We start from the raw sequence: 14,022 nt of genomic DNA on the forward strand, positions 1-14,022 counted from the left end.
TACTTAAACCCCCTTAATAACTAGACCAATTTTCAGCTTTCGGTGCTCTCACAATTTGAATGACAATTACTCAGTCATACAACATTGTACCCAAATACATTTGTTGTCCTTTTTTCCCCACAAATGGAGCTTTCTTTTGGTGGTATTTAATCACTGTTGTTTTTTTTATTTTTTTTTGGACTATAAAAGAAAAAAAGACTGAAAATTCTGAAAAAAAACGTTTTTTTCTTCGTTTTCTGTTATAACATTTTGCAAATTAGTAATTTTTCTTTATAAATTTTGGCCAAAATTTATACTGCTACATATCTTTGGTAAAAATAAGTACAAATTGGTGTATATTATTTGGTCTATGGTGCCAATATCTGAAAATTGATCACACCTGAAGAACTGACGGCCTATCTAATTTCTTGAAAAGTACAAATACCCCCCAAATTACCCCTTTTTGGAAAAAGAAGACATTCCAAGGTATTTAGAAAGAGGCATGGTGAGTTTTTTGAAGTTGTCATTTTTTCCCCACAATTCTTTGCAAAATCAAGATTTTTTTTTTTTATTTCAATGTTTTTTTTCCACAAAATTGTCATATTAGCAGGTTATTTCTCACACACAGCATATGCCTACCACAAATTACACCCCAAAACACATTCTGCTATTCCTCCTGAGTGTGGCGATACCACATGTGTGAGACTTTTACACAGCGTGGCCACATACAGAGGCCCGACATGCAGGGAGCACCATTAGGCGTTCTGGCATTTCTCTCCTACATCATTTATTTGCTAGAAAATTACATAGAACCCCAAAACATTATATATTTATTTTTAGCAAAGACCCTAGAGAATACAATGGCGGTCTTTGCAACTTTTTATCACGCACAGTATTTGCACAGCAATTTTTCGAACGCGTTTTTTTGGAAATAAAACAGTTTTGTGAAGTTACACCGAGTAAATAGATACCCAACATGTCACCCTTCAAAATTCCACACGCTCGTGGAATGGCGCCAAACTTCGCTACTTAAAAATCCACATAGGTGACGCTTTAAATATTTTTGCTGGTTACATATTTTTAGTTAGAGAGGAGGTCTAGGGCCAAAAGTATTGCTCTCGCTCTAACGTTCGCAGCGATACCTCACATGTGTGGTTTGAACACAGTTTCCATATGTGGGCGGGACTTACGTGTGCGTTCGATTTTGTATGCGAGCACACGGGAACAGGGGCGCTTTAAAAAAAAAATGTTTTATTGTTCATTTTACTTTATTTAGTTTGACACGTTTTTTCCCCAAAAATACATGTTTTGATCACTTTTATTCCTATTACAAGGAATGTAAATATCCCTTGGCATGACAGGTCCTCTTTACAGTGAGACATGGGCTCAATAAGACCCCACATCTCACCTCTAGGCTGGGACGCCTGAAATAAAAAAATAAAAAAAACGATCCTGGCTTCGATCGTAGCGGTGAGTCGGTAGAAGCATCGGAGGGTGACGGGAGGGGGGGGGGGGGGTCCTCTTTCGCCTCCCATAAGAATGATAAAGAGTTGGAACAGCCACCATGATCATTCTTATGGTGTAGAGAATCGCCGCCTGAAAAAGCTGATATCTGAATGATGCCTGTAGCTGCAGGCATCATTCAGATATCCCTGCACAAAGTCAAGGACATCATATAATGGCTGGCGGGCAGGAAGTGGTTAAAACATTTTTTTTTTCCAGAGTATTTTCCGGGTATTGCAGAGTACTGGCAGGGGTATTGCAGAGTATTGGCCGGGCTATTGCAGAGTATTGGCAGGGGTATTGTGGAGTATTGGCAGGGGTATTGCGGAGTATTGGCAGGGGTATTGTGGAGTATTGGCAGGGGTATTGGGGAGTATTGGCCAGGGTATTGCAGAGTATTGGCCAGGGTATTGCGGAGTATTGGCCAGGGTATTGCGGAGTATTGGCAGGGGTATTGCGGAGTATTGGCAGGGGTATTGCAGAGTATTGGTAGGGGTATTGCAGAGTATTGGTAGGGGTATTGCGGAGTATTGCAGAGTATTTTCCGGGTATTGCAGAGTATTGGCAGGGGTATTGCAGAGTACTGGCAGGGGTATTGCAGAGTATTGGCTGGGGTATTGCAGAGTATTGGCCGGGGTATTGTAGAGTATTGGCCAGGGTATTGCAGAGTACTGGCAGGGGTATTGCAGAGTACTGGCAGGGGTATTGCAGAGTATTGGCCGGGGTATTGCAGAGTACTGGCAGGGGTATTGCAGAGTACTGGCAGGGGTATTTTAGAGTACTGGCAGGGGTATTTCAGAGTACTGGCAGGGGTATTGCAGAGTACTGGCAGGGGTATTTTACAATATTGCAGGGATGGCTGAGCATGGATGGCTGGATCTGTGACTGCAAATGTCACAGATCCAGCCCACAGCGCTGCTGACACCCGCTCCCTCCCTCTCACACAGTACCGATCGGTACAGAGAGGGGAGGGAGGACGCCGGTTTGTTTACAAGTGATTGCTCCGTCATTGGACGGAGCGATCACGTGATAAACGGCTGCTATCAGCGTCAATTTACCGCGATTCGTGATGCGCAGGGTCCTCCGGACCAAGGCGGTCACGGACACTCCCGTGTGCGTGCCCCAGGGGGCGCGCGGGAGCACTATTCTGGGAGGACGTCCATGGACGTCCTCCCAGAGTTAACGAACCACCCTGTAGACGTCTTTTGTCTATGGGCGGGTCGTTGTGGTTAAAGTAGAAAGTAGTCTGATGAAAAATCCATCAGACCGTTTTCATCGGATGAACTGATCGTGTGTACAGGGCATTACTCCTTGGTGGGGGGAATAGGATGAGTGGCAGTGCTGGTGGGGAGTTGGGATGAGTGGCAATGCGTCCTGATCAGCCAACTTAAAGCGGGGGTTCACCTGCAATTTTTTTTTTAAAGCCAGCAGCTACAAATACAGAAGCTGCTAACTTTTAAAAATTAACACTTACCTGTCCAGCGCATCCACCGAAGCCGAGCGGTAGCTCGGCTCTCGGTTTCCCCCGCCGCCATTCTCTGTAAGGGAATCGGGAAGTGAAGCGCTGCGGCTTCACTGCCCGGTTCCCTACTGTGCATGCGTGAGTCACGCTGTGCAGTTCCACTGGTTCCCGTTGTGTTCTGGGAGCTGAGTGTTTCCCAGAACACAACAGGGGGGTGACGCAGAGGGGCCAGACTCCCGCGGGAGTCAATACCCGGAAGTGGTGCAAATACCTGTTTTATACAGGGGGAGGGTTCCGAGAAGCGGAGGTTCACTTTTGGGTGAACCTCCGCTTTAAGTGCACTTGTCAAGGTCATCTTCTGATCTGAGAATTGTAGTGGATACTTCTAATGGCAAAAATAATCACAGGTAGTGTTACTCTTACTATGCTGAAATCAGGAGATAGGGTCTCCTCCAGCCCCTCCCACTTTACATTCTTCACCAGTAAGCTGACCTCTAGTCTCTGCCCTCCAGCCATGCCACAGGCTCCAGGAACAGCCGGCTGGGCAGTCACAGGCTCCAGGGACAGCCCTGCTGGGCGGTTGCAAAAGGCTGGGAGAGTGGTGTGGGCTTCAGGAACAGCCCAGGATTTGGTGACCCCTGGCAAATCATCATTTGACCCCCTAGGGCAGGGATATGCAATTAGCGGACCTCCAGCTGTTGCAAAACTACAAGTCCCATCATGCCTCTGACTCTGGGTGTCATGCTTGTGGCTGTCAGAGTCTTGCTTTGCCTCATGGGAATTGTAGTTCTGCAACAGCTGGAGGTCCGCTAATTGCATATCCCCGCCCTAGGGGATCCCAACCGCCAGGTTGAGAACCATTGCATTGGATGGTCACTGGCAAGGTCCTCTCAGGAGAGAGAAAAGAGGACTGACCTCATGACAGGGGGACAACAGGGGATGCTGCAAATACAGAAAAATACTTCCTTGTGATCTGTGCAGCACTCTCATCGGCCACATTGTTATCAGTACTCTTTTGTGGGCTACAGAACTCCTCCCCATATGTTGTAAGGAAGAGGAGAGGGAGAGATAGGCTGCAGTCCTGTATTTAGGTTTGCCTCTGCGATTGTTCACATGTGCATGTTTACGCTCATAATGGCCTAAACCAGCGTACAGCTGTATACAGCCATTCATTACTATGGTGGTCCGTACATGGCAGCTGTGTATATTTACCTGTGGATATTTACCTACAATTTACATTATACAGCGACATGTGACCATTTGCATGAGGCTTTTAATGCCTCAAGTGGTCTTTTTATGTCGGTCTGGTGTTCAGATGTGTTTTTACTGACCCATTGAAATGAAAACAATGTAAGGAGCTCACCTGCAGGTCCGATCGTCGTCCATGTTACATTAAATTCCCCAATATCAGGACTACAACAGGTCAGGTTAAATTCACCGTCATCGCTGAATGAGTCCCTGGTATCTGGATATGAGCTGATCTGTAGGGTCTTGATATCTTTAAGGTTTATGCTTTGAGCTTGCAGTGTTCCGTTAGCGTTAAGAGAGCAGGTGTAATTTCCTAGAAAAAGGATGTGCCCAGATGTTAAGGAGTATCAGGGACCAGATAGGAAAATTCCAAGTCAGTGCTCACTACCCCCATGGTTGGGGATTGTCCAATCAAACAGTACATAAGGAAAATGCACATGCCACTTAAGGCCTGTTTCATACAGGCTTCAGCTTTTATAAGAGCAGTGTGAACAACAAGATTTGACAAAGCATTTGCAGAGCTTTCAGCGAGTACCATTCAACTCAAGTTTGTAAATGCTGAACACAGATCCTAATGGGAGTGGTGAGTGCCACTTTAAGCAAGTTGCTAGCAGGCTTCAAGAAAAGCTGAAGCCTGCTAGCAGCTTGTTTAAAGTTGCAATCAGCACTCATATTAGGATCTGCATTAAACATTTACAAACAGGAGCTAAATTGTACTTCAACAAAGCTTGCTGAAAGCTCTGTTACTGCTTTGTCAAAGCTTGCTGTTCACACTGCTCTAAAGCCTGTGTAAAACAGACTTTAATCTTTCTGGTTAAATAAACATTCTTGGTAATGAATTGTACATAATGCAGGTACAGATTATATTCACTCTTTGAGCCTTCATCTGGTGCTTACATTATTTCTGCATGTGAGCAGGCAGATAGCTTAACGTGACACTAAAGTTTCAAGTTTTTTCTTTTTAAAATAACAAACATGTCATACTTACCTCTGTAAGGGTTTAAGGTTCTAAAGCTAGTGTCCTTCCTTAACTGTTACATATGATTGTAAGCAGGGCTTTTTTTCTCAGATAATAGGTGCAGGAACTCCCCCTTTCTGAGTCACCCCTCTTCCTTGCCCCTACCCACCTCCGAGCACCTTCTCTTGGTTCCATCCTACACCCACCTCGCAGTACCACCCCTTTCAGACAATACAGAACCAAGTATCATTTTGTGGTGCTAAGAAATTTGTATGGAATTTGGTAATGATATCAAGAAAATCAGTAAAATAGATCCCCTGCAGCCAGCAACAATAGATCCCTCTAACAATGGACCACCGGCAACAAAATGACCCCCCCCCCCCAGCAACAATAGACTCCCGGCAGCATCAACAGATCTCCGCACAGCCAGCAATAATAGACTCTCTGGCAGCCATCAACAATAGACCCCTCCTTAAACAGTAGATCTCTTGCAGCAACATAAGACCCACCCCCAACAACAATAGGCCCCCCCACCAGCAACAATAGACCTCCTCAGAAAAAGTAGACCCCCCTGCAAAAACTGGTCCCCTCAAGTAGTGAGCATCAATACCCTACAGCACACCCCAGCACCCCTTGCCATTACATACAGTCAGTTCAGGAGGTGCCGGAACTGCGTTCCCCCGCGTTCCCGCTGAAAAAAAAGCCCTGATTGTAAGGGGTTAAGAGTTTCAGAGCCAGTGTTTTTTCACTCATTATTAGTAGAATTCTAAAAGGCCTTACATCCATAATTTCTTGTAGTTTTTATCTCTGAACAAAAGATTATACATGCAAAACATTCCCTACTAATTGCTAGAAATGTATCTTTCCTTTTTGTTATTGTTCTCACAGGTGTTGTTTTTATATATTCTATTAAATGTGAAACATTCCTTATTAATTGCTAGAACTGTATTATATATTTTTATCTTGTACTTTATTATTTTAAATTTAAGGTTCACACATGCAAAATATTCCTTACACATTGTTAGGAATGTTTCCTCCTTTCCCAATTATATTATGCAGCTGTTGTTTTTCACTTACTAAGTCTTTTTTAATGAATAGAAGTCTGTTTTTAACGAGTAAGCCATAATATCTTATATTTACAGAACATGTAGTATCTGTATTAACCAATCACATATTGCCAACATAATAATTCTTTATTCCTTACCCAAATTAATGTATTTCGTCCCCTCCCCTTTTTGTAATGCATATAACTGTCTTAATATTATCAGTAAAGTTAGAGAATGATTTCAGATACATCGTGTCCCTGTGTCTTTACTATTCCTGTACTGAAATCTCTCTCAACAGGGGGCCACCGGAACAAACAAACTGGGACTGCCTAAAGTTAATCAGCGCCAGTCTGCACCCCTACAACCTCCACTGTCCAGTTCGTTTTGCACAGAGTGGCCCTGATCCACCTGTTCTGGGGTTCCACAGCTGCTCTCGCGGCTCCTCTCCACATTAGATAACCCCCTCTGGGAAGCATTCTCCCGAGGGGTTTCCTTGTGGGCGCAATCCTGTGTCATACACTCGGTGTCCATAGACGCCGAGTGTATGACTCGGCCCCGCCCCCCATGCCATTAGATTTGATTGACAGTTACGGGAGCCAATGGCTGCGCTGCTATCATTCTATCCAATCAAAGCTGGGACTCCGTGGAGAGAACGACAGCGGGGACGCGCCCACAGAAATTCGGAGCTCAGGTAAGTAAACGGGGGCTGCAAGGTGTTTTTTCACCTTAATGCATAGAATGCATTAAGGTGAAAAAACACAAAGGTTTACAACTCCTTTAAAGTGGAACATCATCCTCTCAATCAGTATTGACTATTGTTAATACTTATGCTGCTGGCATTAGTAAATAGATAGGAAAGTATTATATTTACTTGCTTTAGACATTTTGTTTGCACTTCTTCTACTTCCTGGTTTTCAGGCCTAGGCCAATGATGTCATACATCTCAGGAGTCTTTGGGGGGGGGAGCACACCTTCCTGCCTACAAGCTTGAGCCAAGGGCAGATGGATTCCAGGAAATTAATACTACATGAATCATTTGCCCTTACTCAAGATGGCCATGGCCGAAATGCTCGGGGGGGTTTTCAAAGTGATTTCTCAGCAAAATAAAGTATGGAAACATGGTTTGCTTTAAATATTAAATTTGAATTAAATAGCATTTTTGGTTTGTGGTGCTCAGATGCAGTGTAGTTCCACCCCCCCCCCCCCAAAGAAATTAAATGTCAGCAGCTACAAATACTGTAGCTGTTGACTTTTAAAAAAAGGACACTTACCTGTCCAAGGATCCAGTGCTTGTTTTCGGTCCCTGATTCCGACATGTTTACTTTGGGAAGCTGGCTATGATTCCTTGTGACTTTCTCAGCTGGCTTTCCACTGCACATGCATGAGCCATGCCACGCTTTGTGAATGGTCCCGCAGCCTCCTAGGAACTGTGACGCATCCCAGAAGTTTTCGAACAAATAGAGGGGGGCCGAACTTCCACTTGAATCGCCTGTGGGAGTGGGTACCTATCAAAACTAGATACACCCCCCCCCCCCCCCACACACACACACACAATGAAATCGGAGGTCTGGTTTAAAAAAAAAAAATTAAGTCAGCAGCTACTAACACTGTAGCTGCTGACTTTTAATAAGGAGACTTGCCTGTCCAGGGTGCCCGCGATGATGGCAGCCGAAGCCAAGCAAACGCTCGGGTCTCTGCTGCCTCGCGGCTTCACCGCCTGATTCCCTACTGCGCATGCGCGAGCCGTGCGGCGCGACGTGAATGGGTGATGTCTCCTGGGGCACACACAAAGTCCCAGAAGACACCGCTCCCCCATTCCTCAGGAGGCAGCTGAGGAGAAGAAAGAAGACGGACTGCGGATCAGGAAGTGACAGATTAGGACGATCTGCCTAGCAACAGGCACTTCAGGTATGTATAAGAAAACACATTTATTTATTTATTTATTTTTTGCAGCATTTTTGATATTTTTTTTTTTTCTTGGTGGAGCTCCGCTTTAAAATGTGTCCAAAAGTGGGTGAAATTCCGCTTTAAAGTGATCCTGTTGGCAAACTGAAACTCCCAATAAAAGGTTTCTCAGTAAAGAAAAATCTAATTTAACCTCTCTTGCTGCCTACATCACTAAATACCACTTCACTTGCCAGCTGAAACTTCTTCAGATCTCACCTCCTGGTTCCCCGCTATGCTCACTGCTTCCTCCTGCTGAAATCCACATCACTACAGAACATAGGAGGCAGGAGAGGTAAATACTCATTTTTTTACAAGGAGATCACTTTTTAGGGGTTCCAGTTTGGCAAAATGGTTACTTTAAAATAAAGCTTAGTCTTCCAATACTAAACATTAGGTTCCCTTTATAGAAGGCACCATAGGCGGGTTGGACCTTCCTCATACTTCTTCTTGATTCACCATACTGTACCAGAACGCTAGGAAAATATTTGGTAATTTTACAAATGGGGGTAACACCCGAAACCCCCATCTCCATAAAGCTGTGCTGGGTGTCTTAGAGGCCAATCACGGGCCTGAGAGATGTCACGAGGGCCGGATTTGCTCTCCCTGCTGCCCCAAGGCCAGGTTCCACAATGCACCCCCTCCCCGCCAACCGAAACCCCCCCAAATTAACGGAGAATGTGCGGCACGGTTAGTACAAATATGTTTTGTTTGTTTTTTTACTTTTTTATCACTTTTTTTATTTTTATTTATTTGTAGCTTGTCAATTACTTTTTTTAATTTTTGTATCATTTTCTTATTATTTTTCTTATTCTTTACTTTTTTATTTTATTAATTTAATTACAATTTCTTATTATTTATTTATTTTGTATAAATTTTTTTTCACCTAACTTTTTTGCTATCACACAGGAGAATTTTTTTTCTTGTGTGATAGCAATTGGAGGTGACATGTTCTCTTTATTGACCCTGTCACCTCCAAAACAGGAGTCCTAGCACTGTGCTAGAACTCCTGTCACAGCTGAGATGGGAAGAGCACAGCTCTCCCCTCTCACTGTGTACATCAGCAGCAGGGACAGGTAACAGACTCGGTGGCCGGGGGGAGGACAGAGTCCCGAAGACAGAGCCAGCAGAGAGAGGTATGTGGGGTGGGGGGGAGAGGGGAGGACGGACGGGAGCACATATTTTGCAAGTGATTTTGGCGACATCGCCGCAATCACTTGTTAACGAGCGAGCGGATTCCCCCATAACTTACCGCCCTTAACTGTATGTTCCGGGCGTCGGGGGACTCCATGCAACTGCCGCCCCTTGGAGCCCTGCCGCCCCAAGGCCTGGCCTCAGTGGGAAATCCGGGCCTGGATGTCACATGAGGACGGGAAGGAGGTTACTGATTTCTGTACAGGTTTTGACTTTTAGAAAATGGAAGTTTGAAGAGGGATTTTAGAATGTTTCAGGAGAATGTAAGAGCAGGGAATGTAAGTACAGACTCCTATAAAGTGAACCTGTTACTTTGCCTACTATAATGTGAAAATCTCACTGTGTGCAGTGAAATCAGTTCAAACAGGGGAAGAAGCTGTACAACTGTGCAAGACTAAAGGTGTAACGAGCCCCTGCTTGCTCGGTTCCACTCCTCTGCTGCTATTGAATCAGATTCCAGATCGCAACGTCTGATGGTTCGGTCATCCGATGCTTCGGGATTCGGACTACAGCTATGTGCCGTTCGAAATCCAGTTGTGATAACTCAGAACAAACACCAGGCAGGCTGTATGTAAGTTCAAACAGGAATCTCCTTTATTGGATGCACACAACATACTTTTATACATAGCAGTTTGAACACCCCGCCAAACAACCACTTTCTTATTGGTGAATTGTAAAGTACACTCTAGTCCTCACTTAGGTCCTCTTGGTCATGCAAATGAGGACTTGAAAGAGGGTCAGCAGGGATTGGTCTGATAGCTTGAATAGGAGGACTGAGATGTGTAATAACACAGAGAAGTCCCAGGAGATAATTAAAGTATATAAACAAATAAATGGTCATTCAAAAAAAAAATATTTGTGGACAAATACCAGTAAATCCAAGCACCTCGTCCCATGTACTGCAAAAATGGATAAAGGAGGGAAGGGTACCTGCAGGACCCAGGGACTATTAGAATGGTGCTGGTAGAAAATCAACAACAAGGAAATATAGAAAAATAGAAAAATAATTTAATTTTTTACAAATAAATGTATATAAAAGATCTTATTTATTCATGAATGAATGAATGACTTGTATAGCGCTACACATGCGAACTGAATCGCCTCTGGGCGCTTTTCCAGCCAGTGTCTGCTTGGCTGGTGCGGTAATTTTACCCAGTAGGATCTCGAGCGATGTTTTTATATACATTTTTTTGTAAAAAATTAAATTATTTTTCTATATTTCCTTGTTGATTTTCTACCAGCACCATTCTAATAGTCCCTGGGTCCCGCAGGTACCCTTCCCTCCTTTATCCAAATAAATGGTCATACACAGAACAGTGCCTTCCTTCCAGACTTTGTAATAGAATCAAAGGAGAAATACTTGAGTATTTCATGGATCATGACAGAAGGTAAGACTAGCTCAAGCTTTAAACTCACACATTGCTTATCATGCATAGGCGTGCGCACAGGGTGTGCCAGGTGTGCCTGGGCACACCCTAATCACCCTGTGTGGTGCAGATTGCATCAAAATATACTGCGTTAAACATGCACTAATGCACAGAAAAATACAGCATTAAATGGCACATAACACACCGAAATATTCAACGTTAAACGTGCACTAATGCACAGAAATATGCTGCATTAAACATGCAGTAACACACTGGAATATACTGCTTTAAACATGCAGTAACGCACAGAAATAGACCCCTGATATTTCACCAAAGCTCCCTAATGGGGCACCTAAAATAAAATAAATATATAATAATAAAAAAAAGCTACTAACACTGTCCACTGCCCTACTGACACCATCCACCGCTCTGCTGACACCATCAGTAAACTGTATATACACATGCAAATATGTTTGAGCTTTGGGGTGCACACCCTAATGCTATAGGCTGTGCACACCTATGTTATCATGCATGTAATTATAATGAAAAAAAAAAAACACAGCATGGAACCAGGTTTGGTTCAATGGATCACATACCTTGATCGGAATCAGTTAAATCAATCATTGTCAGCGTATATAGCACCATTGTGCCTTGCCAGTTGGAAGAGGTGTTATATTTTTGAACATTTGGAATTTTTACGGAGTTGTGATACCAGGAAATGTTGCCGCGTTCTCTAAACAGACAATCAATTGTTACCGTATCTCCCTGGAAAAGGGGGCTCGGAGAAATTAATGGTGATGTTCTTGTCTTTGCTGTATGAAGAAAAAATAATAATGTGATTAATGAAGAAAAATCATGAGCAAAACAAAAAAGCAAAAGGTTAGGCTTGGGGATAGAATTGGTGTTTCTCTGTTCCTCAGTATCTGCTCCCAGCTAATGAATTTGTTCAAGAACAGGTCCAGGATAGTAGAAAGGAGTTTCTTTAGCCTCAGAAGTTATGTGACACTTTTTTTTTTTTACAGAAAGCATATGGGTACAGTACATGTCCGGTGGTTACAGGTAGAATACAGGTACAGGAGTGTCAGTAAGAGGTACACTGAACATAGGTGACATGGAACGCAACAACATTTTAAACCCAATTGCCCCGGAATGTAGATACATTGCAGCGGAGTTAACTGTCAGGCCACCCGCGCCCCTCCCAGTCTCCCACTCCCCTCCGTACGCCCGGAGACTCCCCGAGCCACTTCCCCCAAATTTTTTCGTACTTGGCCGGGCAGCCCCTATGTGAGTAGACCAGTTTCTTGTACGGCAGTACACTGTTGACCTCTGCCAGCCAGTGGGACAATTCTGGGGGTTCCGGCCTCATCCACACCCGTGCTATGACCTTTCGGGCTATAAATAGCGTCTCATGTAGGAACACTGTAAGGGATTTATTTAATCCGACATCCGGGAAAATTCCCAGCAGGCATGGTTTGGGCTGTAGAGTGATAGGAGACCCCATTTTGTCATGGAGGAATTTTACCACCTGTTCCCAGAAGGCCTGAACCTTAGTGCACTGCCAGATTAAGTGAAAGAAGGTGCCCGTGTCCTGAGTACACATTGGACACGTAGCAGGGAAGTCCCTCACCTGTGTGAAGTTGGCACCCCATGTTTGTAAAATCTGAATAAAAATATACCATTCGTTTGTGCCGCGTTTGTGCTGGTTTGTGCCGCTAAAACAAGCGTTTGTGCCGGTTTGGTTTCTGAGATATTAAACATTCAATTTAATGCAAGCCCCGCCCACTTTGCACCCCATGTTGCTGAATTAAAAAAAAAACGGCGCCATTCGTTTGTGCCGCGTTTGTGCTGGTTTGTGCCGCAAAAAGAAACGTTTGTGCCGCTTTGGTTCCGGAGATATTGAGCGTTATATTTTCTGTAACCCCGCCCACTTTGCACCCCATGTTGCTGAATTTAAAAAAAAACGGCGCCATTCGTTTGTGCCGCATTTGTGCTGGTTTGTGCCGCAAAAAGAAACGTTTGTGCCGCTTTAGTTCCGGAGATATTGAGCGTTATATTTTATGTAACCCCGCCCACTTTGCAGCCAATGTTGCTGAATTAAAAAAAAAAGCGCCATTCGTTTGTGCCGCGTTTGTGCTGGTTTGTGCCGCAAAAATAAACGTTTGTGCCGCTTTGGTTCCGGAGATATTGAGCGTTATATTTGCTGTAACCCCGCCCACTTTGCAGCCAATGTTGCTGAAATTTTTTTTAAAAAGCGCCATTCGTTTGTGCCGCGTTTGTGCTGGTTTGTGCCGCAAAAATAAACGTTTGTGCCGCTTTAGTTCCGGAGATATTGAGCGTTATATTTTCTGTAACCCCGCCCACTTTGCAGCCAATGTTGCTGAATTTTTTTAAAAAAAGCGCCATTCGTTTGTGCCGCGTTTGTGCTGGTTTGTGCCGCAAAAATAAACGTTTGTGCCGCTTTAGTTCCGGAGATATTGAGCGCTATATTTGCTGTAACCCCGCCCACTTTGCAGCCAATGTTGCTGAATTAAAAAAAAAAGCGCCATTTGTTTGTGCCGCGTTTGTGCCGCAAAAATAAACGTTTGTGCCGCTTTGGTTCCGGAGATATTGAGCGTTATATTTTCTGTAACCCCGCCCACTTTGCACCCCATGTTGCTGAATTAAAAAAAAAAACTGCGCCATTCGTTTGTGCCGCGTTTGTGCTGGTTTGTGCCGCAAAAAGAAACGTTTGTGCCGCTTTGGTTCCGGAGATATTGAGCGTTATATTTTCTGTAACCCCGCCCACTTTGCAGCCAATGTTGCTGAATTTTTTAAAAAAAAGCGCCATTCATAGCATTATTCATTCTGTCCCATCAAACAACAAACAAAAAAAAAAAGAAAACCCCCTCAGGGGGAAAAGTCCCAATATCTTCATTAAATCATACGCCTCCTTTTCCTCTCGTCTCCCCTAATTTCCCCTCCCCCCTCTCCTCCTTCCCCCCTCTCATCACCCTCCGCCCCCTCCCCCTCTCCTCCTCCCCCTCCTCCTCTCTCCACCTGCCTCTCATATCTCTCATTACCCATATTTCTTAACCATCCTCTGAGTACTATTCCTATTCCTGTGACTCCATCTCCTCTCAGTGTAAAAAAAAAAAAAAAAAAAAAAAAAAGGGCTATCTTACCATTTACATTTAGCCAGTTAGAGGGGTCCCCCCTAATCCCCCATGTGACCTAATTATTTCCAGTGTCCGTGTTCGAATAACATCACGATCCCCTACTCCTCCCTCCCCTCATCTATCTATCTATCGTGTACCTCCCCCCTCGCTCTTACCAGCTAGGTGG

The 14,022-nt window shown here is 44.2% G+C and overlaps 1 protein-coding gene across 2 annotated transcripts in view; it reads right to left on the minus strand.

Annotated features, from left to right (window-relative positions):
* LOC120936250 (adhesion G protein-coupled receptor F5-like) overlaps positions 1-14,022 on the minus strand; it is a 135,109-nt gene that overhangs the window by 72,311 nt on the left and 48,776 nt on the right. For both annotated transcript variants that reach the window (XM_040348469.1, XM_040348470.1), the window contains exons 4-5: positions 11,298-11,513; positions 4,308-4,505 (exon numbers count right to left, since the gene is read on the minus strand). In XM_040348469.1, the coding sequence (XP_040204403.1) occupies positions 4,308-4,505; positions 11,298-11,346 (247 nt within the window). In that variant the 5' untranslated portion in view covers positions 11,347-11,513. The remainder of the gene's footprint in view (positions 1-4,307; positions 4,506-11,297; positions 11,514-14,022) is intronic.

Source organism: Rana temporaria, chromosome 4, assembly GCF_905171775.1.
Source record: "Rana temporaria chromosome 4, aRanTem1.1, whole genome shotgun sequence".
Taxonomy (NCBI): domain Eukaryota; kingdom Metazoa; phylum Chordata; class Amphibia; order Anura; family Ranidae; genus Rana; species Rana temporaria.